The sequence below is a fragment of the Osmerus eperlanus genome, chromosome 6 (genome assembly GCF_963692335.1).
Source record: "Osmerus eperlanus chromosome 6, fOsmEpe2.1, whole genome shotgun sequence".
In the NCBI taxonomy this organism is placed as follows: Eukaryota; Metazoa; Chordata; class Actinopteri; order Osmeriformes; family Osmeridae; genus Osmerus; species Osmerus eperlanus.
This window is the reverse complement of record NC_085023.1, coordinates 16,969,926-16,997,219: the sequence shown is the minus strand read 5'-3', so window position 1 is coordinate 16,997,219 and position 27,294 is coordinate 16,969,926. Positions and strand designations below refer to the sequence as shown.

The 27,294-nt window shown below is 41.3% G+C and overlaps 3 protein-coding genes across 6 annotated transcripts; all 3 read left to right on the top strand.

Moving 5' to 3' along the window:
* Nucleotides 1–178: 178 nt before the first annotated feature.
* Nucleotides 179–15,415, top strand: mypn (myopalladin). Of its 4 annotated transcripts, none has more exons than XM_062463986.1 (21): nucleotides 180–350; nucleotides 1,224–2,363; nucleotides 4,556–4,731; nucleotides 4,817–4,868; nucleotides 4,977–5,430; nucleotides 5,545–5,619; nucleotides 5,764–5,905; nucleotides 6,181–6,204; nucleotides 6,877–6,993; nucleotides 7,093–7,801; nucleotides 8,478–9,941; nucleotides 10,043–10,184; nucleotides 10,720–10,797; nucleotides 11,939–12,160; nucleotides 12,285–12,434; nucleotides 12,525–12,607; nucleotides 12,900–13,029; nucleotides 13,119–13,326; nucleotides 13,454–13,619; nucleotides 13,709–13,853; nucleotides 13,952–14,124. In XM_062463986.1, exons 2-21 carry the CDS (start codon nucleotides 1,225–1,227, stop codon nucleotides 13,982–13,984), a joined length of 5,709 nt encoding a protein of 1,902 aa, XP_062319970.1. In that variant the 5' UTR covers nucleotides 180–350; nucleotide 1,224; the 3' UTR covers nucleotides 13,985–14,124. The 4 variants fall into 4 exon arrangements, with proteins under 4 accessions (XP_062319971.1, XP_062319970.1, XP_062319968.1 ...); XM_062463984.1 differs by having other exon boundaries at nucleotides 181–350; nucleotides 13,709–13,842; nucleotides 13,952–15,415; XM_062463985.1 differs by lacking the exon at nucleotides 10,720–10,797 and having other exon boundaries at nucleotides 181–350; nucleotides 13,709–13,842; nucleotides 13,952–15,415.
* Nucleotides 15,416–17,993: 2,578 nt separating this feature from the next.
* On the top strand, nucleotides 17,994–18,582 carry atoh7 (atonal bHLH transcription factor 7). Its single transcript, XM_062464647.1, has one exon. It carries the CDS (start codon nucleotides 18,145–18,147, stop codon nucleotides 18,571–18,573), a length of 429 nt encoding a protein of 142 aa, XP_062320631.1. The 5' UTR covers nucleotides 17,994–18,144; the 3' UTR covers nucleotides 18,574–18,582.
* A 2,895-nt stretch (nucleotides 18,583–21,477) lies between these two features.
* pkd2l1 (polycystic kidney disease 2-like 1) lies at nucleotides 21,478–27,291 on the top strand. Its single transcript, XM_062464646.1, has 15 exons — nucleotides 21,478–21,757; nucleotides 22,076–22,189; nucleotides 22,922–23,049; nucleotides 23,285–23,538; nucleotides 23,644–23,868; nucleotides 23,958–24,186; nucleotides 24,281–24,451; nucleotides 24,540–24,721; nucleotides 24,816–24,936; nucleotides 25,020–25,118; nucleotides 25,229–25,350; nucleotides 25,432–25,549; nucleotides 25,667–25,776; nucleotides 26,189–26,309; nucleotides 26,405–27,291. Exons 1-15 carry the CDS (start codon nucleotides 21,478–21,480, stop codon nucleotides 26,561–26,563), a joined length of 2,433 nt encoding a protein of 810 aa, XP_062320630.1. The 3' UTR covers nucleotides 26,564–27,291.
* The last annotated feature ends 3 nt before the right edge of the window (nucleotides 27,292–27,294 follow it).

Below are 27,294 nucleotides of genomic sequence, written 5' to 3'. Positions count from 1 at the left end.
CTAGAGTGGTGGGTTTTGACAGATGACCGTAGGTGTTCCTCCGCTGGAGGAGGAATCCCTTTACAGAACGCCCCCCATGGCCAATGAGATGGGCCAGGCAACCTAAAAATAACCTGCGACCAGTGCGCTGACAAATGTTACTACTTTTACGGGTGACAGGTTGCCCTAGCTGCTTCACTGTATTTCTCTGTAAAATCCAAGGTTAACTAGAAACTAGGAAGCCTGGGCAGCTGCCTGTGTCCAGATTATCCCAGGTGGCCACCACCGGAAGACCGTAATCTCCCTCTTTGAGCACAGGTGTGCTCCGAGGATTGACAGATCCGGACGGGGCCAGCTGGGTTTATTTGAAGGTAAAGCACCCGCCTGTTACCTGGTTTTATTTGTGTTTTACTGGCTCGTATTAGACACAGAAACTGCCCACTGCAGCCCAGTCTCACAATGATCCATGTTGAGTGGTTCATTATGTGCAAATATATCCTCACTTTTTCAACTAAAGTTACAATAATTCATTCTTGTTGGGAGGCATTGACTTTTATCAGGGATTGTCTATTTCTAATCTGGAAGGGGCATTACTTAGTGTTATCTCAGTGTCAGTGTCTGCCCCAAAAAACATCAAAATATGATAAAATATGAAACTTGTTGAGAACTTGGAAGGATGAGTGGGGACTACTTTTTCTTGGTTTTCTTCATGTAAACTGACTCCTTGCTAATATTAGATATGACTTGGGGGGGGGGGGGGGCAGAGAGGCTGTTTGCAAAGGATTAATGTACACAACAGCTGCAGCTGCAGGTCTGTGAGAAGGGCATTGCTGCCTCTCTTAATTGCGCTGATTTGAGTGTCGGTAGCATCTGGGTGCCCTATCCCATTTCTGGATTCAATAACTACCAAAACCTAGCGTCAAAAAGCTGAATTCAAGCTGTGTGTTCTGGAATAAATACACGTCATACATGATAAAATATATGTCTTGGGTTGCATTAAAGCTGTCAAAATAGAAAATAGACAGCTATAATAAGACATGTTGATGGTCATGTAACTTAAATTGAGCATTTTGTTATTAAAATGCGTGAGTATTTTTTATGAGATCATAGGCTAATAAAAATAAATAAATAATTCACCTTAAAGTAATTTTAATTCAACATGCTTTTCTGAATGTACAAAAGACTATGTTATATATATCAATAAAGTAATTACAGAATTACAGATGACTGTTTTCCCCCCACAGCATGACTGAGAACAAAGTGGACCAGCCAACTTCAGTATCTCAGCTCTTAAGAGAGAGCTACCTGGCAGAAGCACGAGCACACCAAAGACACAGCGAGATGAGTCGCTCGGACTCCTCCTCCTCGCGGCACCTCGTCTATGGGCCTCTCAAAGGCAAGGCTGAGGATTCAGTGGGGCACGAAGACCCCCAGCTCCCAGACCTCTCAGCCTTCCTGAGTCAGGAGGAGCTGGATAAAAGTGTCAACCTGGCTCGCCAGGCCATCGGACATGAGTCCTATCAGGAGAAGGCAGAGGTCAAGTCCCTCACCGCCTCTGCCACCAACTCCTCCACCTGCACTGCCACTTCCTCTGCCACCTCCCCTTTAACCGCTCCCCCCTCCACTCCTCTTGCTGCCCACTCCACCCCCTTTGCTGCCCCTTCTTCCATCCCCTTTACTATCCCCTCAGTCTTGCCAACCACACAGTTAGCCCCAGAAAGAAAAGAGCATCCACTGACACACTCCACATTGTCAGCAGAGAGACAGACACAACAGCCCCCAATGCAGGACAGTATGATGAGGAATAACAAGGCCCCCAAGGAGGGCTTTCAAGACTTCAACGTGTCAGCCAGGAACACACCTTACGGCCCGGAGACACAGTCCAAAAAGGAGTTCCTCAACAAGGCTGCAGACTTCATTGAAGAGCTCTCGTCTCTCTTCAAGGCCAACAGCTCCAAGAGGATACGGCCGAGAACGTGCAAGGCCCACAGGAGTAGGCATCAGAACAAGAGCCATTCGGAAGGGGCTGTGTTCGCCCTCAACACAGAGGACAGGGAGAGACCTATTCTACCTCAAGAGATGGAGAGGCCTGCTCCTGCCTTTGGCTGCCAGCCTGAGAACCAGATGGACCCAGCTGAGTTTGATCATGCATCACCCGGGGAGCTCTCCATGCAGGACTGCAGGACTACAGAGGATCAGTATGAGTCTGGGGGGACGGAGGTGGAGGAGACCGAGAGCCCTGTCCTTGCAGAGAACACCTACAGAGCAGAGCCTGTCTGCGAGCCTCCTTGCTTCATCCAAAAACTGAAAAGCAGGGAAGTTGCAGAAGGCATCAAGGTCCAGTTGGACTGCATCGTAAGGGGACTTCCCATGCCTGAAGTCCGGTAAGGCAAAGCAACAATTTTTTGGGGGGCAAAACCACAAACTACTTGTTATAGCCAAACTATTTGGATTAGAAATGTTACATTGTACCTTCTACACCAGGGTAGCTATAATTATTCACGATAGTTTGAAATGTTACAGCTTCTCTTAGATTTGTTAGTTTTGTAAAAGAGCTCAGGACACTCAGTGGTATAAAATGTGCTTGGTTAGAACTTCACTAAGGTTTCTGGATATCAAGATGAGCCATGTCTGTGTTGTTATCATCAACCAAGATTAACTTAGATGTTGGTTTTCATTTCAATATGGCAAATATAGCTCCAAACATCCCTGATGCTTAACAAAATACTTTCTGCGTACCGAACATCCTTAACATTAATAGGAAATAGAGTTAAACAGACATAAGAGAACTTCTTGAACTTCTAAAAAGGCAATTTTTGTTTAGTCAGATACATTAATTGTGAAAAGTTATGAGGTATTATTTCTGTTCAGGCAAATGTTGCTTTTTTCTGAGTCACCGAGAGCGCAGTCTGACAGGTGACACCAACAAACAGCTGACACTGAATCCTGTGTATGTGTGTTCTAGGTTATGCCTGGAACATTAGATCATCCCAGTGTTTTATCAAAGTCCTGCAGCGTCAAAATTAATTTGGATAAGAGATTCTTCAAACTGTCAACTACTACTTGAGGTGTAACTACACTTCTTCATAACCCCTAATGTGACCTATTTGCTCAAAACATCAGAGGAATGTGAAAGGTTGAACAGTTGTCTGGGTTGAGAATGAATTCTTGCTTGAATAGAAAGACAAACAGTTGTATGAGCAGAGTGGTCAGTGTGAGGCTGCTAGTCCCACTGGTAACGATTCACCTACTGACTGTTCTTGTCACTGAAAATTTAGCGCCCTGCCATTTTTAGATGGCACTGGCACTGAGCACATCACTTGGGTTTGATAATGGAATTGACGACATTGTTGACGGAAACATGGACAAGTAATTCGGTAAAACCACTGATATGACGGTAAGTGTGTATTTGTGTTCAGTTTTAACTTATTTTTTACTGAACTTTAAGGTAGGACACTCATGTTGACTACAAATTGAATAGTCCTGTAATGTTTTTAGTCATATGAAACGTTGTATGTAATGTGGTACTGAATGTAGTTCTGGAGTCATTTGTGTTGCTGTGATGTGAATTTGTGCCATCAGCCTGCTTGATATCGTATCTTAGTATCACAGGGTCTAGTGTCTGTGGTGTCAGGAGATAGTATTGTACATATTCTTAGTCTATGTTTAGTTTTGTGCGTATGTTGTTGGGACACCCAGTCACAGTGGTAGGCACCACAAGGCTCTGCTGGGGGGGCTTTCCTCAGTTGTGTTGGAGTCCAGAGACAAAATAGGCCTGACAGGTGCAGAGGACATCTCGTCTGCGGATACAAGCCAATTCCTCTGCTACTCATACTTTCAAATTAGAGCCTTACTCATTAGAAATGACACGCATTGCCAGATGGAACATGGGCAGTACATTCCAGTAATGTCGCCTACATTGCACCCAGGGATCAAACTCAGACCTGCAGAGTGGCACAGCATAGGGCCTGGTTGGGTTGAGGTCATTTTGAAAACTAGATCAGAAGACTTGGAATGAGCCCAGATATCCTGACCTATGAATATCTCACTGAAATCACACAGTATCTGGTGTACCATGGATTCAATTTGCTCACTCATTTCAAGGTCAAATATAATTTAAAATGTTTTACTTTAGCTGACATGATACAGTATATGTTGCTGAGAGGGAAACATATAAACTCCTATCCACATGTTTACAGGGGATATCTTTGACAGCATGATAACCTCACCCACCCAGAATAGAGTCATAGATCCAGAGAGGCAGGGAATACCTGAGAGCGAAAGCTTAACTGTTGGTTCAGTAGTAACCATTGAGTGCTTCTTATCAAACAAGTGTTCCCATTCACATAAATTATTCTCACCATGGTGCGTGATTAGTGGCAATTTACTGTCACTAAAGACTGGTGTGGCTTCTTTTACAAAGAAAGGCATAGCTGTTCCCCTGAACTGGGTATAGTTTTACTTACTGGCAGTCAGCCAGGGAAACAGTGAGCATACGGCAAGACGCTCATCACCCAATAGAGGAAAGTGCAGTGTGAGGTGGAATTGTCAAGTATATTTGTATTGTGTTGCGCAGATGGTTTTGTGAGGGGAAGGAGCTGGAGAACAGCCCGGACATTCAGATCATCAACAACGGCGAGCTACACTCTCTGATCATTGCAGAGGCGTTTGAGGAAGACACTGGGCGTTACTCCTGCTTCGCCTCAAACTTCTACGGCACAGACTCCACCTCAGCAGAGATATACATAGAAGGTGACCGCTGTTTTGACCTTCAAGACATCTAATTTCAAAAGTTCTGTCTTCTGTTTAGTCTTATGAGCTTTTGTTGATATTGCAGGAGCCTCCTCCACAGACTCTGAAGGGGAACAACGTTTTGAACACACAGCACAGTGAATACCTTTTCTCACTATAAAATATTATTGAAAGATAAAATTATACTGACACATTTAGAATACTATTATAATGAAGATGTGTTTTTTTCCTCTGTAAACCTGAAGACTGAAGAGCAAAACAGCCCAACTGGCCCCATTTGTACCTGTGGTGGCCAATACAGGGGTGTCTGTTGATGTGGAAGACCACGCCTCAGAGAACCCTGAGGAGTATCAACAGGAAGTCCCCTCAAAGCCATCTGGTCTCATGACCACATCCTCTCTACCTCTTCAGACAACAACCACTGTGATTCCTGTTCTGGAGGTACCACCTGCAATACCTGATCAGGAGAGCTTTGCACTGGCAGACACCCCGGAAGTGACAGCACCTGTCCAGGAGGTTCCGACGCTGTCATCTGTAGATACAGAATCTACACTCGCACAGGACAAGCCGAGACCTTTAGCTGCTTTGGCAACGTCCATACTGCTACCTGTGCTTACTGCTACAACTCTACCACTGACCCAGGTGGTCTCCTCTGCACTGCCCATCCAAGTGGCTCCCACACAAACAACTCCCCCTGAGGTAATTTCTGCTCAGGGTCTTTATGAAGTTCATATAGTATTTGACCAAACACATTTAAAAAGATGTCTGTTATTATGTATTAGTGTAACCTATTTGTTTTAATCCTGCATCCAGAGTCAGAATTCCAACGAGATTCACCTTCAAGAATTAAACGTGAGACCTATCATGGCTGCTCCTGTATTCACAAAGGTAAACCTCCACCAATAATGTCCAGATTGTTTACATAGATATAATACAATAGATCATATCTGAGGAGTTACAATTATATAAAATGTAATCACAAAATCGATCTGAAAGTGAGGTTTAACCAAAAGTTTTACTCTGTACTCCCAGTCTCTGCAGGACCTGTTATCGTTGGAGGGCCAGCTGGTGGTGCTAGAGTGCCGTGTAAAGGGGGTGCCCTCCCCCAAAGTCAGCTGGTACAGAGATGGAATTGCTCTAGAAGACTCCCCTGACTTCAGAATCTTACAAAAGAGTAAGTTTGCGATGTGTTTAGGTCCCTATGAGACACTACTACCTTATTTCCATATTTTTTCCCTTCCATTTGTGGGGGAATAAACCATAGTTAATACATGTGAATAATTATACATGGTACTTAATCAATATCTAAATGCTTAAATTGCTGACACTTAGTAATTCTTGTGGATATCTAATATTTTCCTTGTTTGACTTGTGCTACCTTTAAAAAATATATTATTGCTTATTAATACCCATGAATGTAAAAGTTATATCCTGCTTTCTTATTTTCAGAGCCTAGATCTATGGCAGAATCAGGTAAATATTGCATGAATTATTTCAGCATCTCTTGAACATTATTTGTGCACCTCTCAGAAAGAGCAGCTAATTTGCAGTACATGTGAAAGTGCACTTTACAACAGTGCACACCCTCACTCTCCTGAGATGTTTATAGAGTCTGGTGTGGTCTGTCTCTTTTCTAACCCCCTTAAACATACACCAGAGTTGTTTGTCCTGACTTTGGACCATATAAGGCAGCTTGTCAAACGGGGTCTTAGCTAACGGCAAGATCTTGTGATTGGAAAGAACTGCTCTGTAGCGGTTCTGACTTGTAATGTTTAACTTCCTCTGAGTGTTGATATTCTACTGTTTATTACGTTTTTTTAAACGTAATAAAGTTTTTTTTTTTTCACGTCCTTTAAAGGCCAGTATCAAACGTTATCTAAAATGTCTCTCTGCTAATTGTATGATGTCAAAGTTGTATATCTGGGAGTCAGATGGCTGAGCGGTGAGGGAGTCGGGCTAGTAATCTGAAGGTTGCCAGTTCGATTCCCAGCCGTGCCAAATGATGTTGTGTCCTTGGGCAAGGCACTTCACCCTAATTGCCTCGGGGGAATGTCCCTGTACTTACTGTAAGTCGCTCTGGATAAGAGCGTCTGCTAAATGACTAAATGTAATGTAAATGTAATATCTAATTTGCATTCATTCTAGAGGAGATATGCACTTTGGTCATTTCTGAAGTTTTCCCTGAAGATTCTGGAACATTTACTTGCACTGCAAGCAACAAGTATGGAACTGTATCCAGTATTGCTTCACTGAGGGTAAAAGGTAATGTCTTTAATATACACTGAACATTATAGTATTTGTTAGACAATATCTCTCAGTATTTGTTGCAGATTATTTATCTATCTGCCTGCACTTCACTAGGCAATGGCAATAACAGCAATCATGTGCAAGCCAGTCAACTCGCAGAGCCTTCACTATCTGAACTCCCCAAACCTCAGTCTGAGAGCTCTATGAGCATCAAGCCACACTCCAGCACCATCCGCTTGGACCCTCTCAGCTCCAGTAGCCTACGCCTGGACCCTCTGAGCACCAGTACCCTGCGTCTAGACCCTCACCGCTCCAGCGTGCTGCGCCAGGACCCTCTCAGCACCAGTCTCCCCAGCCTGGACCCCCTTAACCTCAGCACCCTCCACCAAGACCTGCCAGGCTCCACGATGGTGCGTCCAGACGCCCAAAAGACTCATGAGGGGGCCTCGTTTTACAAACCCTTCACAAGCCCACTGATGACCGAGTCCCAAAGCAGTAGCTTTAAAAATGGTCAGGAAGATTCTAGACCTAAGGCAGCCATTGTTGGGTCATCTAAAGGGGAGGGGACAGTCAACCACCAGAATGTGAACCCCACTGTTGTGCCGCTGCCGGACCCCCCAACCTCATCCTGCCTGAAGTCTGGGGTCCTGGTAAACCACAAAGAGCCTCGGTCCGGCTCCAGGGTGGGACTACGTGTTCACTTTAAACTGCCAGAGGATGAGGAGGATGAGGATAGTGACGCATCCAACAGCCTATCAAATGAGGATATGGATCAGGCATCAGCCAACAAAGAACCACCACCAGTACTGGCCAAACCAAAGCTGTGAGTGTGACCAAAGTGTAGAATTTGATGAAGTGAGCGAACAGACATCAAACTATTTGCTCTTCTACTGTTTATGTCTGTGTGAGCATGGGTTGTCTTGGTCTTGTGGCTCTTATTTTGAAATATGGTAGGTAGGGTTTGGTGGGTTGTTTTTAGAAAAGTAAACACTGAATGTGGGAGGAAACTTCTTGAGAATTTTGTTAGAACAGCTATACTCTGTATCACTGGTGGAGCAGCTATAGTTTGAGTACTGAACACATCTCGGCTTGACTATGTGGAGTTTTCAACTGCATAAAAGAATAGATGGGACATATTATATGTAAGTGCAGTGTTACAATTTTGTGTAGATATTGAATATCTACACAACTTTCAATATTTTAAAGTTTGGTGCAACTGTTACTATTGGACGTTTTGCATGGCATGCAAGTTGAAAGCTAATGTAATTCAAACTGGATTTGCAGCATGTTTATCAGTATGGTACAGTTGTGGAGAGACAAATCAAATAATGTTGCGTTTTAGTGTTGTCTACTGGTATCCCATAAATGGGCAGGAAATTGTTGTGTGCTTTTCAACTATGTGAATATCACACTGAATGTAAAACTTTGTGTTCAGCCTGCAATGCTCATTTACATATCTGATACCTTTGTTTTGCATCCTTATTTTTACCATTACTCAGGGACCCAGTCCAGCTCCAGCTCCTCCACAACCAGGTCCTGATGGAGCAGCAACAGGAGGGTGAACCCTCGAACCAGAAGGAGGCCTCGAACTGGCCAGCAAAGGCACACCACCACCCCCACCCACAATCAAAGTCCCAGGTTCAGCCTCTGCCCCAAGCAGAACCCCAGTCTCAGATCCAGGTCAAATTGACAACCCAGCCCCAGCCTCAGCCCCATGTCCAACCTCAGCCCCTTGTCCAGCACCAGCCCCAGCCCCAGTTCCAGCCTCAACCTCAGCCCCAGTTCCAGCCCCAGCCCCAGCCGCAGCCCCAGTTCCAGGCCCAATTCCAGCCCCAGTTCCAGCCTCAGTCTCAGCCCCAGCCTCAGCCCACAACACAGCTCCAGCCCCAACCCCAGTTCCGGCCTCAGTCCCCATTTCAGCCTAAATCCCAGTCGGAACCAAGCCTACATCCCCCACCCATCCCCACATTCATGCAAACATCTAATGCACCTTTATTTACCACAGCCCCCACATCTTCACTGACCTCCATTCCTGTGACCAGACTACACACCACCGCTGCACCGCTAGTGAGCACTATGCCTGCACCACTTCAAAGCATCACATTTGCACCTCACTTGAACTCCGCCCCTGCTCCACCTAAGAGCACCCTGCCATCCCCACCCCTTCTGAAAACAGCTCCTCTCGTGACGTCCCCTCCCCCTGCCCCTCAACTGACAACAACTCCTGCACACTACATGAACACAACACACACACACCCCTTGAGTGTGGCAGCTGTTACCCAGATGACCACAATTCACGCATCTCATCTGAATCTAGCCCCTTCGTCCCTGCCTAGGACCCTACCCACCACCCCCCAGTTTAGCTCCCCCTCCACCCCACATCTGAGCACAGCCCCCGCAGCATCACTCAGCTCCATCCCTGCTTCTCTTAACAAAGTCCCCACCTCCCTTCAGGATACCTCCCCCTATCCCATGCTGAGAAGCACCCATGCTTCCCTAATGAACTTGGCCCCCACATCCCAGAGCTTCAACTACGCTAGGCCCAAGGAGTTCATCGCTGCCCAGAGCCTCTCTCCAGTCAGGAGTCCCCCTCCGACAGAGTCCCCTGTTCCCCTGCTCCATGAGCTTGCCGCTGAGCTCCTATCCTCCACAGCCAAGTCCCCCACCTCCACTCCCTTCTCCCCCCCGCCCAGGGTCTTCCCCATCAGGGTGCTGAAGTCCCCCACCAGCCCCACCAGCCCCCTCAGCTTCATGTCCTCTCCCACCCTGGTACCCGCAGCCTTCCTCAACTCTGTATTTGCTCTACGGTCACAGTCGCCCCCCCAGGCCTCTTCCCCCACCTCCAGCAGCTCCACCCCCAGCCCCATTCAGAACCCCGTAGCCTTCCTCAGTTCCGTCTTGCCCTCCCTGCACACTTCACAACCCACCAACTCCATGGGCCTGCCCAGAAGCGCTCCAGCAGGGTAAGTCATCTTACCTTTTTGCTAACCTCATCAACTGAGTATTTCCTAAAATGTCACAATGTCATAGTGTTTGATTGTATTCACAAACTTGTTGTCCACAGGCCTCCTCAAGGCATACTGAAGAAGGTGCCCAGGACTCGTTTATTGTCAAACGATGAAATTCGAGACAGCAGAGAGTCCCTCTTTCAAGATATAGAGAAAAAGCTTCAGTTCAAAGATGAAGCCACGCGTTTTGTACAACAGGTAGTGAAGACCTCTGCAACAGTACAGTTACTCAAGCACATCGTATCTCTAGAATGGTTGTGATCTCGCAATATGCATCTAGGTATTGCATACATTGCGGATGTGGCTTGGAGTGTAACCAATGAATGAACAAAACAAGTGTTTGAATTGTACAAGGCGTTAAGGAGAAACAGCATGATGCATTCTCTGTTTTATTATTTAGTTTTCTTAAACAAGGACTTTTTTCAGTTTGATTCAGAAATCTCAGTGAAACTGAGAAAATCGTGAGGAAATATCTGGATTAGCTAACCTAAACCCAACAATAGCAGAGTGTAGGCAATCACTCCTCTCCAGATCATTCATTTCCCATAATCATTCATCACCTGTGTGTCCCTGTAACTTCATGCATTTCAATCACACATCACTCATTAGTGGTACCTAGTCACTAATAAGTGATCATGTGTGAGTGTGATCTGTATGCATCACAGTGTTCATCTGCGCGTGCGTGTATGTGTGTCTACGTTGGTGTTCATCATTCATCCCTATCCTCTCATAGAAGCCGACTAATGAGGGGAAAACAGCAAGCAGACCCTTTGGACCAAACATTCCCGCTACTGTCTTTAACTATGATGAGGTACAATTAACTACTCTCCCTCACTAGCATTGCTTTGCTTAACAAGCAGTCATAAAGTATAGATACTCGACTTTCAGTTGATATATGGTTAATCATTCTAATCGCACATTTAACCTTTTGTCAATAAATCACATGCATGAGTAGTAAAAAATAAAAAATTAATATAGAGTAAGTATATTGTTAGTATCAGAAACAAATCTTACATTTAATTATTATATACATCAAAGACATTTCAGCAGATTATTTCATTTTAAGTAATGTCCAGTTTACCAGACTACCTGCTGATTTCAGTTTACTGCATTAGAAGCCAATCATACTTCCTGTTCATTTCATTTCTCATAATGCTCCTACATTCAGAAACACCTCAACATCTTCATGTATTTCTGTACTTAAATTGAAATCAACCAAGGGGTTAAGAACAATAGTACTTCTTATTTGGAGTCTTCACTGTAAATAGGAACCTGTAATGTGTAAATGTCCCAGACAATTTTCTATAGTTTGGTGTTTCCTTGCGTTATAAAAAACTGGCCAATGCTCACACAATTGGGTTTGAGTTTCTAAGTCTCTAGTTCTATGGAATCCAATTCTGGCAAATATTTGTATTTTCATTTTTTAACGTCCTCTCTGTTAACTGTTCCATCCCTCCAAGAAGGATAGTAGGAATGCTGCTGCATGGCTATTGTGAAGGTTTAAAGCCACAATCTGTAATAATGTCCAGTCGGCATCGACCATTTGGGCTATTACAGAACCTACAGGCTTTGGCTTTAACATTATTGGGTGTGTTCCTATACAAATAATGACTATCCCTACAGTCTGACAAACACTATATGAGTATTTGGTTCTAATGTCAGTTCAGTGAAAACCATCCCAATAAGTTATTTTTACGGCGTCCTGGTGATTCTTGTTCAGACCTCATTATCAATTGGATTGTTATTTTTTGACACAGTGAATGTAAGATTTCACAGCGTTACAAAGTTTTTGTCAAATTAAATCTCTGCCATTATTGATTGGGGATCCTTTAAACCAAATCTGAAATCATTCATGTGATTTCCATTCATGCATGTATCTCTTAGTTATCTCAACTAACAATATCAGCATGACCATGAATATTATGTTGATGGCATGGACTTCCTCGTTCTAGGAGTACAAAGTGTCCAACTTTGAGCATAGACTGATGAGTGAGATAGAGTTCCGTCTGGAGCGTACGCCAGTGGAGGAGTCAGACGACGAGGTGCAACACGATGAGATCCCCACAGGGAAGTGCATCGCCCCCATATTTGACAAGAAGCTGAAGAACTTTAGGGCCATGGAGGGTGTCCCAGTCACGTTCTCATGTAAAGTCGTTGGCATCCCCATACCTAAGGTGAGGGAGTGATACATCACAGAGTAGCACTGCATATAGTAGGCAGTCTTTTAGATATATTTTACAAATGACAGCCATTAATGTTAAACACAATTTCCTCTTGTTCCTCATCTGTCTGTTCAAGGTTTATTGGTTCAAGGACGGAAAGCAGATCCTGAGTAAAAATGATCACTTTAAGAAGATCAGAGAGGGGGATGGAACCTGTGCCCTCCACATAGAGACCACCATCAATGATGACGACGGCAACTACACTGTCATGGCAGCTAACCCCCAGGTATAGCACATGTACGACTCATGCTCAGCAAGCCACCTGTTTCACTTGGACCCCCAAGTTTATTCTGGCATGCTGTTTAAAACCCGCCAGGGACGAATCAGCTGTTCCGGTCACTTGATCGTCCAAACGGGTCCCGTACGAAACCGTCTGACACCCATGATTCACTCTCAGAGGTGAGCAGGACTGAGTGTGCAGTGTGATCAGCAGAGGTAAGAATGATCCCTCTACACCATGAAGAGCCAGCATGTCTGCAGCTCATACTGTTTGTTACTAATACTGGCTGCACCAACAACAGGATTTATTTTTAATGAGCTATACATAACCTAAAATAGAAACGTGAACTAATACATTTTGCCTTACTCATGAGAGAACCACACCAGCGATTACACCTACTGTAGCTTGTGTGCTTGTACGGAACAATAACATGCGTAACATGTTCTTCTCGTTCTTCTCTCATGGCTACAGAGTACGGGCCCGTGTACAGGAAGTGGAGGAGGGTGAGCAAACCCAGGAACGCTTTTTCCGACCTCACTTCCTCCAGGCTCCAGGAGATATGCTGGCCCATGAGGGCAAGCTGTGTAGGTTAGACTGTAAGGTAGGTAACATAACAGACATTAGTAATTGAAAGAAGATGATCAGGAAATGCTGTTGAAATCCTATATTTATTTATTTTTATTGTTCCAGGTGAGTGGTCTTCCAAACCCAGAGCTGATGTGGTTGATTAACGGAAGGCCCATCTATCCAGACTTCTACCACCGTATGCTGGTGAGGGAGAACGGTGTTCATTCACTGGTCATGGACCCCCTGACACAGAACGACGCAGGGACCTACACCTGCATCGCCAGCAACAAAGCGGGACAGAGCTCCTTCTGTCTGGAGCTAAAGGTTGTTGGTATGTTCTCCATATAAAGGGTTAGGAGGTTGTTTTGATTATATTTCATAATGAAGACCTTTCAAAAATGGAATGCAAATTACACAGTAGTTTGGTCTGAAGTGCTGTTGTTTCTTTTTTCCTTCAGAAAAAGAAATGAAGCAACCACCCCAGTTTGTTGAGAAGCTCCAGAACACTGGTATCCCCGAGGGAACTCCAGTCAGACTGGAGTGCAGGGTGGTGGGCCTGCCCCCTCCTGTCATCTTCTGGAAGAAGGACAATGACAGCATCCCTAGCACAAAGGACAGAGTCAAGTCAGTTACTTACTGCTACTATACCCAGTATAGTCACTATAGGACAAATGATGACTTTGGTGTTCTGACATTGTTATGTCTCATTTCAGCATGCACCAGGATGCCACTGGTTATGTTTGCCTTTTAATTCAACCAACCAGGAAAGAGGATGCTGGTTGGTACACGGTGTCAGCTAAAAACGAGGCTGGTATCGTATCATGCACAGCTAGGCTAGACATCTATGGTAAGTTTTATGTACGTATCCCCTCCCTCATCCCATGTTCTTGCTGCAAAGTATTGAAATGACAGAACTTCTAAACACGTTCACTCAAATTGCTTTTTCAAATCTGTAGCCCAGTGGCACCAGCAGGTCCCAGTGCTCATGAAGAAGTCTCAACGCCCTGGAAGCCGCTATGCTGTTCTGACAGGTCAAGGCCTGGACATCAGGTCTGCCTTCCCCACCACAGACAACAGCCCTATCCTGTTCTCCAGCTCCCCTGTGGAGGCCACACTGGAGAGTGAGGAGCTGTAATCAGGACAGGAGAGACATCTTAGTGCAACCATATACCCAAAGACACCACACACACTATCCCCACCAGCACTGGCTCTGTAAATGTAAACCACAATCATCTGTAGCCTTCTCACCCAGTGTGTACTGTAGCATGAGCTGTTATCTTCTAAATCTAGACTTATGCAATTATACATCATATCTGGGGAGGTGAGAGGGAATACACAGAGGATTACCATATGAGAAGAATGTCCCGTAATTTGTGTGGTTGTCAGATGTGATATATTGACATTAGAATAACAGAGAATTTTTGTTTCACCGAATCAAGAATCGTATTTGTCAAACTGTCAACCTAATGGTGTGGCCATTCCTACTGAACTGCACCATTTGTACTGTCTTATTCACACTGTCCCACAAAGCAAGATCAATGTGCAAAGTCTTAGTTCATGAGCCACCTCTGGGGTCCTCTAAAAGTTTTGAATAATAGATAGTTCACGTTTTCTACTTCCTTGTAGCATCATCGTGAGATTATAGATTAACCATGAGTACACACTTTCATTAAGCACTTCAACCTGTTTTTATGGCATAGTTTTAAATACATAGTTTTACTATTTATATGGGTTTCACACCACTTATTTTTACTGTAAACTTAGAGTATATTAAATTACAGTGTATTGAAGTTAGTATTATATAGTAGTATGAATAATTTGTGGGCTGATTCACCAACTTTATGTTTGCTAAAGAAACAGTAGATTGTGAAAACATATTTACAGTTATTTGAATTTAAATATACTTTGACTATACTATAACTAGATTCCCTTTTATATTCAATTCAAGAAACATTATTTTTAAAACATCACACACCTTTACACCCCATTGTTTATGCATGCTTAAGTAAAAGAAAACAAGCTCACTGAAGATAGGCTCTGTTACTTCTCACTGTCATACAAGCACATAGTTCTGGTCATAGTAGTTCTCTACTGCACATCTAGAGCCTCATTCAAGGTTTTGCATTTTAAACATTCAAACAGTAACATAATGTTTACTTTACAGAGTTGAGTTTTTAAAGTGAGGAACTTTGGCTGCTCTGTTATGTCTTTACAGCAATATAGTTTTTATTTTGAAAGATAAACTTATGTGTTACAATTTGTCTACTGATTTGGTATTTTTTGTTAGGCTAACAACTGACAAATAATAAGTTAAATGTTTAAAAGCTTCTGTTAAAATAAGATAAAGTTGCACCATGTAAAATAGTTATTATATGTAAAATATATATAAAATGAGAATAAAGTTGTATTTATTAAAACAATTCAGCTTTGCAGAATTACAGTGTTACTTTGCCCTTTGAAATTGTACATGGATTATTATTTATTTAGTCTTTTCAAGATACATGAAAATTACAAAATGTTGACTGTCCAATTAAGCACTGCCAAGTTCAAACAGGCATGAAATCACATTCACCTTACTTGACCTATTTACACTGCTAACGCTCATTTCACCAGCTGTTACTTGTTGTTAGATGAACGTGTTGCAGACTGATAGATTTTTATTTGATTGTAAGAAGGTTCTGAGACATATTTGAACATTTGAGAAACATATTTAATCATAGTATCATAATGAAGTTCCAGAGTTTATGTTTATAAGAGTAGTAGGTTATGTGGGAGGCCCAGCGTTATTCTCTTGGAGGTCTTTATGACTTAGACCCTTAGGTCGCTGCCCCATTTTCTGCGACACCATGATGCATGAAGTGTAATTAGCCAGAAGTGATCGGTTTCCATTTAGTGTAGGTGACAAAACTGTCTCTACAAGGTGAATGTAATGTAATATTTGAGTCAAGCCCCAATCTTGACAGTCAAAGATCATAATTTGAAAATGCACCCCACTGAAAGGTTAGAATGACATTCACTCAAACCTAGACAAATGATCCAAACAGTACGTTTTACACTTTCCCCTTTTGTATACCATACGCTTCATTCCTAATCTCTAAACAGATCTATCATCCATCAGGACATTGTATGATATTTGACACCGTCAGAGCAGAAGGGTCACTGCTTTAGCGTGACATATGGCTTTTAGCAGAGAGGGTTGCCTCACCACCAGACAAGCCAATCATTTGTGTCAGTGGAAAAGCAAGGCTGGAGGATGTGGTAGGGCCAGGGCCGAGGCACTGTCTGAGACACGGCCCACAGACACCACAAGCAGCAGCTGGCCAACTACGCCAATCTGTAATCAATGGACCAAACTGGTAGATGGGATTATATGCCTAATTGCACAGCAAATCAGTCCATCTCAAAATGACCAGACAGCTCCAGCTTGTGTCCATGACCCAATATTGAGGCCAGGCATTATCTTGAGCATCTAGTAGTCATGAATGATTTATGTGCTGTAGGTACTTTACGATAACATTTGTGGAATAAAATTCACAAAATCGCTACATAGATTTACATCATATTACTCCAGGAATTAAATGCTGTAATGAGACCCATAACTAATACAAGTCAATAAAGTGTTGTAGAATGTGATAATATTGTTAACACAAAACTACAAATATCCTTTTAAAACATCGGGAGAGAGCTATTAGATGAGTGCATTGGAAGATGTTTACATGTTAGTTGCATGTCAGGGTCTATGTGAAGTTGTGGATCATTTGGAGAGGGGAGAGAGGGGGCGATAAAACTGGGTGGAAGGAGGGGGGAGGGGTTATTGACCTGCTCTGATTTGGCTCCCCTGATTACTGAATTCACTGGTACCAGATGGAAAGGACAGACAATCAAACAAATTATTCTGTCTGTCTCATTTCCTCGGACCACTAGACAGATCAATTATTTATTTCACATGTGGTCACCAGTATGTTTGGTACATTAATGTGTACCACATACTGTGCAACCAGGACAGATAAACTGCTGTGAAGAAAATAGAGCCACCTATTGTATCCTAATATCTATCATAATTTTGATGGATCTAATCCTTTTTTTAAATAAAATTGAGAATTGTGTCGACCCCATGTTTTGCATGAGATTATAAAATATTCCATGTGTCTACCATATTGAGCTCAACATCTCAGATAAAAAAAAAACAATAATCCAAGATAATGAAAGGAGTACCCAGCAGGCTGATGTTCTCTTCAAGTCCCTGGGGTTATGAGCCGCACTTACACTTATGTTCCCTCAGGCTAATCTCAGATTATCATAATTAGCAGATGAGAAGATAATAAAAGAGCCAGTGGATTATGGTAAAACTTTCCATCACATTTGTGTGGCTGAGGACCTGCTTGGCATGTGCCTACTTAGGTCCACAATCCACAACTTTTTCCATAACCTGCTGTCCAAACACAAGATAATTAGTCATTAAAACACGGAATTAAGCAATGGAGTTTGTGATAAGGAACTGTCATTATATTAAATTAATAACTCATAAAGTATTATATTACTTATGCTATTTAAAACATAGTGTTTTTAAATATTGTGTTAAATAGAGTGTGATTCAGCAATTTAATCTTGTTTAGTTCTTTGAGTTTCAAGCATCATCATCATCAACAAAATGCCTTAGACAGATGGTACAATTTCTGTGTTTGCAACACATGGTTCTCAGTGAAGCCGGGGCTAGATAGACCAGCCAAAGTTAATTGGAATTTCATTAAGGGTTGTTTGCATGTGTGTGTGTATAGAGGGAGAGTATGTGTGTATGTTTGTGTGTCAGCATGGGTGTGTTCTCCAGCAAGCAACATTGAAGAGGGGGGCATGGGGGAGGGTGTGGACTCCACCTGCCACCACCTGTTCATCTCCTTGTTCCTATAAAAGACGACTCCTCAGTCTCTCCAGGAGCAGAGACACTGAAGCCTCTCCATCTAAACGGAACAACTACACCTGGATTTACCATCAATTTGTTTATTAAAATTCCGCTCCCAGGACAAGGAGTTTGAAGAACAGAAAGGAGGTTTTGGTAAATTCGGAAAAAATCGCATAGCTCGATTGAAGCTTATATACTTTGAAAGAAAACAACTGTGAAAAGAAAACATTGGAATTGTGACTCAAAAGCATGATGTCCTGTCAGCAAAGTTGTTCTGACTCTGGATCTGGATCTGAGTCTGATGTCAAGAGCCCAGAAAAGTATGAGAGCACCACAAGGAGAAGGATGGCAGCCAACGCCCGTGAGAGAAAGAGGATGCAGGGCTTGAACACAGCCTTCGATCGGCTCCGTAAAGTGGTCCCTCAATGGGGTGAGGACAAGAAACTATCCAAGTATGAGACGCTGCAGATGGCCCTCAGCTATATCATGGCCCTCAATCGGATCCTGACGGATGCAAGCAGGCACACTGCCCCCCACAGGCAGTGGCTGGATCTCCAGTTTGACTGTGTCCAGCCTGAGAACTATCCTTGCCTTATGAGGTACAGCTCTCCAGATGAAAATGAATATATGCACTCTTCATTTCCCTACCAGTGTGATGGCCTCCAAGTGCCATCCTGAACTGGGTGGATAAATTTAAAAAAAAAATCTGTCAAGCTCTTTGAGGTGAATTACCATGTATGCTTGTTAATGATACAGGCTTTGCTCCAATATTGGGGTTAGTAAATACATCTGTATTGATTTTATTTATAGATTTATTTTCTGTCAACTTTTAGTTGTTTTTTACTTTTTGAAAAAACAGTTGGATTTTGTCTTACTTTTTAAACTTTTAAAGTTTGTGTCAACTTGTATACATCATTTTAACTTTTCTTGTGCCCATTATTGAAACTTTGTATATATATCCCATATTTGTATGAACCTTTACAATCAGGCCTTGAAAATATCCGGTGCAATTTTCGATTGATGTCAAGTCATTGTTTTCACAATGGATTTGAAAAATAGTTAGATTGTTGTTATTTTTTAATCTATTGTTCAGACAGAAAAAACATATTTTCAATGAGTATTTAACATTCATTTGTATAGTTTGAAATACCTAAGCATGAAAATAAGAATTTGTGTACAGTGAACTCAATAAAACTCTATTTTGTTCAATATAGTTTTAGAACTGAAATAAACATAATTTTTTCATGAAAAAACAAAAAACGTTTGTGCTTGTTTATCAACTCCAACATCTCACACATACTGGAACTGTGGATTGTTCCAATGTATAAAAGATATAACATCATAAATTGTATGAGGACATCCTTCAATAATACCCCAAAGGGTAATCGTCAATGATTCAAGTTTTCTATTCAATAAATGGGCTCCTAGAAAAAACAGTAACTATGGGCATCATTGTCACCCGAAGTGTGATCTAGGAAAACTAGAGGTGTACTGCTTGTCTTTTGTTTTGATGTATCATATTCTTAGTGAGCGTGATGCCAGGTCAAATCTGTTGCTCTGTCTTGTCCTGCACCCTGATGGATGTGCTTCCCTTTTGTCCTAAGCTCCTGTGTTCTGAGATAAGAAGGAATTACGTCAATTGTGGACCAAAATATATGGACCCAAATGGTGCACTAGATGAGAAAGCTGCTGGTGCTAGTCTATGGAACACAGGAAGTGAATTGGACACAGAAAACTCTTCCTCAACATAATGTTTATATCATTTTGATATTATCACTACTACAACTACTATCTGACCACACTTAAATTTGGGCTGTATGATACTTCTGATGTCATGTAACCCTGAATTAGGTCATTAAACAATCTGACAGTGCATTACAGCAACAACAAGAAGCTATACTGCCACTTCAACATCGAGTACTGATGTGTGGACAAGTGTTGGTTGCAAATTAGAAAAGGTTGCCATTGTGGCACAGGCTGCAGTTAATTAAAAAAACGTATTTGTTCCAGACCCTGCCAATGCTTCAGTGAAGGAGGAGGAATTACACTCTATTGTTGGGCAGGGGGCGTACATAATATCTCTGTTCAGAGGAACTGAAGCGTGAATTTCCATAGCTGGACAAGATGCATCTAGGATAAGACATCTCGATCAAAGCGGCAATCTACGACAAACCTCCTCACTACTCTACCTTTTGCACTTAATATTTTGTGTTTTAGTAAGGCACATGTTTTGTATAGTATAGTCAGTATAGTCCCCAAAATGGGTTGTTTCACAAGTTTTCCCTAACAGCCAATAATGAGGTGTGCTAAACCTGCTACATTATATATCCTACAGATGGCCATGTGTAGTTATATGCTGTGTTGATTGTTTGCATACTTAATGTATGCTTTTTGACAATTGGCTCATCATCAATGTATGCAAAGCCGGGTCAGAGTTAGTCAAAATGCGTATACTAATGAGATGGGGCCTATTATATTTGTCTTTGGGAAGGACATCAGAGACACTTAAGCTTCCCTCTGGTTTGGCCACTACAGTCACGTGCAGTCAACAGTTGGATGTAATTGAAATGTAGTTAATTAATCTTCTCTGCAGGAGAATGTTTAATTGAATGAGTGGTTATACACTGTAACAATGCTTGTAGACTGTGGGCCTACCTCGTGTCAGCAGATTATATTATGCAGGTATATTTCTCTACTTTATTCAGAACACATACAATTTTCCTGAATTTATTGTTGACAAGACATTTTAATCTAGTTGCAATTTTTGCTAGCTCGTGTATTTTATGATTGCATATGTCAACATAAACAGCCAAACACGGTTTACAAAAACAAACTGACGTGACAAAAATTGACAAAACTTAAAATATCTTTTAGCACCTATGGTTAGAAAGTGTAATGACAAAGTTCAGGCTGTTCTCTGAAAATGCTGTGAGTGAAGATCAACAGATTATGTTAGCTGGCTAAGCATACCTGTTGAAGGGGAAATTGCCACAATGCTTAGTTTAGACCTTACAATTAAACCTACCTAATGCAATGTTTCGTTTTGAGACAATGCCTGTGATAACTTTGTTGCATGTTGTGTATCTGGGTCAATTTAAGGATATATTTACCAATCAGAGACAAAGGAAATGTGTCCTCATAAAGAACATATTTCTTTGAGCCTCTTCTCAAAGAAGATATTTTAATTACATTTTAGGATGTGGCACAGTAACATATGTCGACTTCATAATAATAACTAATATAATCTAGCTGCAAAATATAACACAATACACAACGGCCATATAACTGTACCAAAAATGTTTTGAATGATATAGGCCACTTTTCTGCCCTTTTATTGAGACCCACGTCACACATTCGTTTTCATTACACATTGCATTAACATGCAGATGGTGCTCAATTGATGGTGCTCAATAGAAAATAGACAGCTCCTCCCTCTTCACTGTTTATGTCCTCCTCCCTTTTTGTCACCATCCCTTTAAAGCCATCTCGCCAACAGGTGATGTTCAAATCTGTGTCTGCTGCACTGGGATCTTTATTAGTGTATCAACATTCCCTTTCCCTGATTTCAAGTTAATTCCCAGCATGAAGCGACTAAATAACCGGGCAGAGAGCCACCTGAGTGGCCAGGTGGAGTGTGAACTGGATAGTCTAGGGAAAGGTTCCTGGGTAAACCAGGGCTACTGTGGCTCTCCTCCACCCCTGCCTCGTGTCATCAGCACTGTCTACAATCCTCAACCCCACTTCCAGGGCTCCTTCAACAGCATGAGCAAGCTGAACACCCCAGACTCTTTCCCAGTCAAGCCTGATCCGCTGGACTTGGGGGTGGATAAGACAAGGCCTGGCTGCTGTTCTTTCTTCAAAGGTAGGAACTGGTTCAATGGTTGTTTTTGTTTGCTTTAGTTAAATCCTTGTTTAGTGTTATGTTATAGGGATCAGGTTTGTAATGGGATGTCACACCTCACACCTGACATCATCACATCACATCATTTAACTTAAAAAGGGACAATTATCAATATGCAAACTGAATAACTTACTCCAATATGTCTATAAAGGGGTAATTGCCAAGACTTCAGTTATTGCTTCCACCCTGGTCAACTTCAATCACTTCTCAGACTTTGATACAGCCTCTTGTTTATCTTGATTCCTATATTTTGTTTTACCACTGTTCTCTTTGATGTAGGATTGTGGGGTACAGCTCTGACTGAGAACACTTCAGGCAACAGAGAGCTGTTTATTAGGACAACCCTAAGGGAGTTACTGGTCTATGTGGTTTTTCTTGTGGATATGTGTCTCTGTAAGTATATCAGCAATGTGTTTTAACCAGGTTGGGAAATGTATTTGTACACAATTATTGTCCTGTTATGTTTAGTTTGGATAATGTATAGCTTGGGTACAATAACAAGGCAGTGTAATGTGAGATGAAAATGTTGAAACACATCCAGTATATTTAGGAAATTTATGATTTAAATTCATTTAGTTATAATTCACAGATCGGGTAACATTTCCTCCTTAATGTAGACTATTAGTAAATACATGAGAAATATACATCAGCATGACCTTTTCGTGTTTTCTCAAACTGTTACTGTCGTGCAAAGTGCTGATTGATCATGATCGGTTTATGCTTTAGTGCTCATTATAAAATGCCAACAACATCCTTGCTGGCTGAAAGCCATTGTCCTGCTAAACATTTTCTCTGAAAGGAACACACGCACTGCCCCTGCCTTTCACTGATAAGAGCATCGGCTCAATTCATTGTTTCTTTGTCTGTGTTAGATTTACATTGTTTGATGAGGGTATTTGTGTCAGCCAGTGTGCTCTCTCTTCAAACAAATTACCAGGTAAATCTGGCCTCTTTGACTCCTGTGATGTGAACAAGGCTAAAGGACAAGTGCTGAATGAGGAGCGTGTCTCATTCTTCCTTGCCTTATCTTGAACATTTGAATGGACAACATTTTATCCAGAGCCTGTGCAAAGGTTGATATGAATCACAGGCTGATAATAACAATGTGGTTGTCTTGTCTTTCAGTGACATATGGTATGACCAGCTCCGGTACCTACTACTATACTAAAGTCATGACAGGCCTGTTTGTGAATACACCCAGCGACAGCGGGGTTCAGTTTCAATCCATTAGCAGCATGGCTGACTTTTGGACTGTGAGTAGTAATTCTCGTTGCTTATACATTATGTGACTAAAATAACTGGGTTTCACAATCGATCAATTATCAGTTAATCAATCAATGTCTGCATAAAATGTAATATATCATTGTTATTTTTCAAGAGAACTATAAAGCACACAAAACACTGTAAGTCCATTTCTATCATAAGAGTTTACTTTTTTATAATCAGTTTCACAGCTTCAGTTTTTCCATACCTCTTTGAATACAACAGTATGCCCAGGGCCCTTTACTGGATGGACTCTACTGGACCAAGTGGTACAACAACCAGTCACTAGATAATGGAAACCAGTCCTTTATCTACTATGAGAACCTGTTGCTAGGGGTGCCCAGGATGAGACAAATCAAGGTAAAGAACAACTCCTGCAAAGTCCACAGTGACTTCCAGAACGAAATCACAGGATGCTTTGATGTCTACAATGAGAAGAAAGAGGACAAACTGGACTTTGGCCTGATTAATGGCACAGCGTGAGTTTAACATTTTAATCGTTTTTTGTTTATTGTTTTGAATGTTTGGTGGGAATTTTATCTTTATCAGAAGCCATGTCTAGTATTGCATTCCTGGTTTTGCAGCTGGCAGTATCACACAGAAAAAGAGATTAAGGGATCGGCTCACTGGGGGCTGCTGACCACCTACAGTGGGGCGGGCTACCACCAGGACCTTGGCAGAACCAAGGAGGACACGGCTGCAGTCCTGGCAGAGATGACGAGCAACCTGTGGTTGGACCATGGGACTCGGGCAGTGTTCATCGACTTTTCCACATACAACGCTAATATTAACTTGTTCTGTGTCATCAGGTAAATGGAAGAATGAACAGTGACATCATTTCAGATGTTTTCTTAATTGTTCAGAATGGTCCAAACCGTGTTTTCATTTTTTTCTGCAGGTTAGTGGTTGAATTTCCAGCCACTGGTGGAGCAATACCCTCTTATCAGATTAGAACGGTCAAACTGATTCGCTACATCACCTACTGGGATTATTTTATTATTGGCTGTGAGATGGTGTTCTGTTTGTTCATTCTCTACTATATTGTGGAAGAGATTCTTGAGCTGCGGATCCACAAGTTTTCCTACTTCAAAAGCATCTGGAACACTCTTGATGTGGTTGTCATCATGGTAAATTGAGTGGATAAGGCATTACAAATGAGGGACAAACTGACATTTCATTTTCTCTATAAGAATAATGAAATACTTTTTTTTCTTTTTACAGCTAGCAATCGTTGCTATCGTCTTCAATGTTTTTCGCACCCTTAAAGTGGATAAATTACTTGGCACACTGTTGCATAATCCGGATATCTATGCAGATTTTGAATTTTTAGCATTCTGGCAAACACAATATAATAACATGAATGCAATGAACTTGTTCTTTGCTTGGATAAAGGTAGGTCTGGAAAAAAAGGCAAAAAGATTTAATATTGTGTCACAAAAGTTGTGTCCAAAAAACTCATTGTCCTCTCTTGGTCCTGTAGGTTTTCAAGTACATCAGTTTCAATAAGACCATGACTCAACTGTCCTCTACACTGGGGCGTTGTGCGAAAGACATCATGGGCTTTGCTATCATGTTCTTCATTGTGTTCTTTGCCTATGCTCAGTTGGGTTATCTGCTCTTTGGAACAGAGGTGGAATCCTTCAGTACCTTTGTCAAGTGCATGTAAGAGAAGTTGTATGTCTGACAATAGATTTGAAAAATGTCTTTAGCAAGATAACATTAAAACAATTGATGCTTTGTTATTTGTATTCTGTAGTTTTACCCAGTTCAGGATCATTCTTGGAGATTTCGATTATGATGCAATTGAGCGAGCCAACAGAGTCCTTGGGCCCATCTATTTTGTCACTTATGTGTTCTTTGTCTTCTTTGTGTTACTTGTAAGTAGCATTAATACACTTTCTATTAACCTACAGAAAAAAGTTAACAGCATTTAAGTATATGCTATTCATTTGTTCCCCAGAACATGTTTCTGGCCATCATTAATGACACCTATTCTGAGGTAAAGGAAGAGCTGTCATCCCAAAAAGATGAGCTGCAAATTACTGACATAATCAAACAGGTAAATTGTGGCGATACAGACATATATATTGTACACATGTTAAATATCAATATTTTACATAAATATTTTACAGATGTTGAAAATGTTTTTACATTATATCTGTTTTTCAGAGTTATGCAAAGACATTTATGAAACTAAAACTGAAAAAGGAGAAGATATCAGATGTACAAAAAGCCTTGAATTCTGGATCCAAAGAAATAGAATTCAAAGACTTCAGAGAGACTCTTAAAGAGTAAGTCGTCCACCCTCACTGAACTAACCCTAACCATTAAATTATGGTATTAAATTTGACCCTACTACGTTAACCCCTCAGGATGGGACATGCTGATCATGAAATATCTGACGCTTTCTCCAAATTTGACTGTGATGGAAACAAAATTCTGGACCAAGAAGAGCAAGAGAAAATGAAAAGAGAACTAGAAGATAAAAGGGTAAATGGACAGAGAACACTACAGAAAACAATAATAAAATGTAAATTCTGGACTTTGAAAAAAGATCATGAATGTTTGATTAACCAAATACATACATATTCCTCTTGTCACACGCAGGATGCTCTCAGTGCTGAGCTTAACAATCTTGGACGAAACTATGTTAACGGTTCCCTGAAGAAACCTGACAATGAGCAGAAAAAAACAGTGGAGCAGGAGGATTTCCAAAAGTGCGATGAGTTGAACATTTTAAACATTTCTTCTTATTTAAAGAAAAGGCTCTTTAGACGTATATTACCATCAAGAGTTTGGCAGCATGTTTGACATAGTATCATGCAGCAGCTGCTTTGACCTTTTAGCACCAAAAATCACACCAATTTTCTCTGACAAGCCCAGCTTTCTGATTGCCATATAGACAAACAACAACCAATCTGTTTTAGCACTGGATTCACATTCACCTGTGGATAAATGTTGTGGTGACCCATACAGTCTGCATTATTGTAAAGTTAATGAATAGACAATTTAATACCTATGAAAAATGATATAGAGTTGGAAGCTATGATGTAGTACTGTATAGGTCACGCTGTAATTGTGTGTACCATCCTTTCTAGGGAACATCATTTATTTCTTCTTCTATTGTAGATTGGTCAGACAGGTTCTTCATCTTGAAGGATTTGTAGCAGCCATTATGGGGAAGCTTGACTTGGTCATGGAGAAACTGGAACTGCATGGGTGGAAAAAAGGCACAGAAACAATGATTAAGGTAGGTGTTAAAATACAGGATGTGTGTATTTGTATACGTGTTGCGCAACCTCAAAATTGAGTACCAAATTTCTAAGACTTTGTGTCAATTTCTAGAGTGAAAAGACTGCTTCAGATGGTAAAATTCACGTACAACTCAACAGCGAAATACACGCAGAGACATCACCATGGAGTGCCACTATTCCTGTTGGCCAGACCACATATGATGGTCAGAACCTGGTCAAAGGCTGGCCCAAGGCAAACAGCCATATGTAGCTTAGTGCCAGAACAACAATTGTGAGAAGAAATGCACAACATAACCAAAAATACTGAGGAACAATGTTGGCATACTAAGGTGAGCAGTTTTAAACTTCAAACCCTTAAACTCTTACATGTTTAAGGATGTTAAAGTAACAAATATTTACATAGAATTTAAATTCAAGAATACCAACGACCACTAATAACAATACATAAAATTCAACAGAAAAACATTAATAAATTCAAGCAATTATATTAGTCCAGAAAGAAATTGCACAATACTTGCATCATATACTTGGGCAATGGGAATACTATAAATTATGATGTATTTAGAATAAGATCAAATCTTTGCATATTCATGTATTTTAAGTGTCGACAACATTGTCAATAATTTTCTTAACAGATAGTTTGCAGCACTTAATATAAATTACATCTGTGTATTTTATTTATGTTGCTATTGCTAATCCATGTGTTGTGCTTTTAAGTAATTATTGTCGATTCAGGCATTGATCTCTGTGGTTTATGTTAGGTCACATTAAGTACAATATTATGAGTCGTTCAACCAAAAATCTGACTCAATAGAGGTGTTTAATGTACTAGTACATTAGGTTTTAATGAGGTCAGGTTTGAGAAAATAAGATTAATTAACAGTTAAGATCTAAATTGCTGTTACTATATAGTGCTTGGTGAAGCCTAATTAAGATACTGTCTTTTGTAGCATGTGTTGTTAATAAAATAAGTCTGATCAA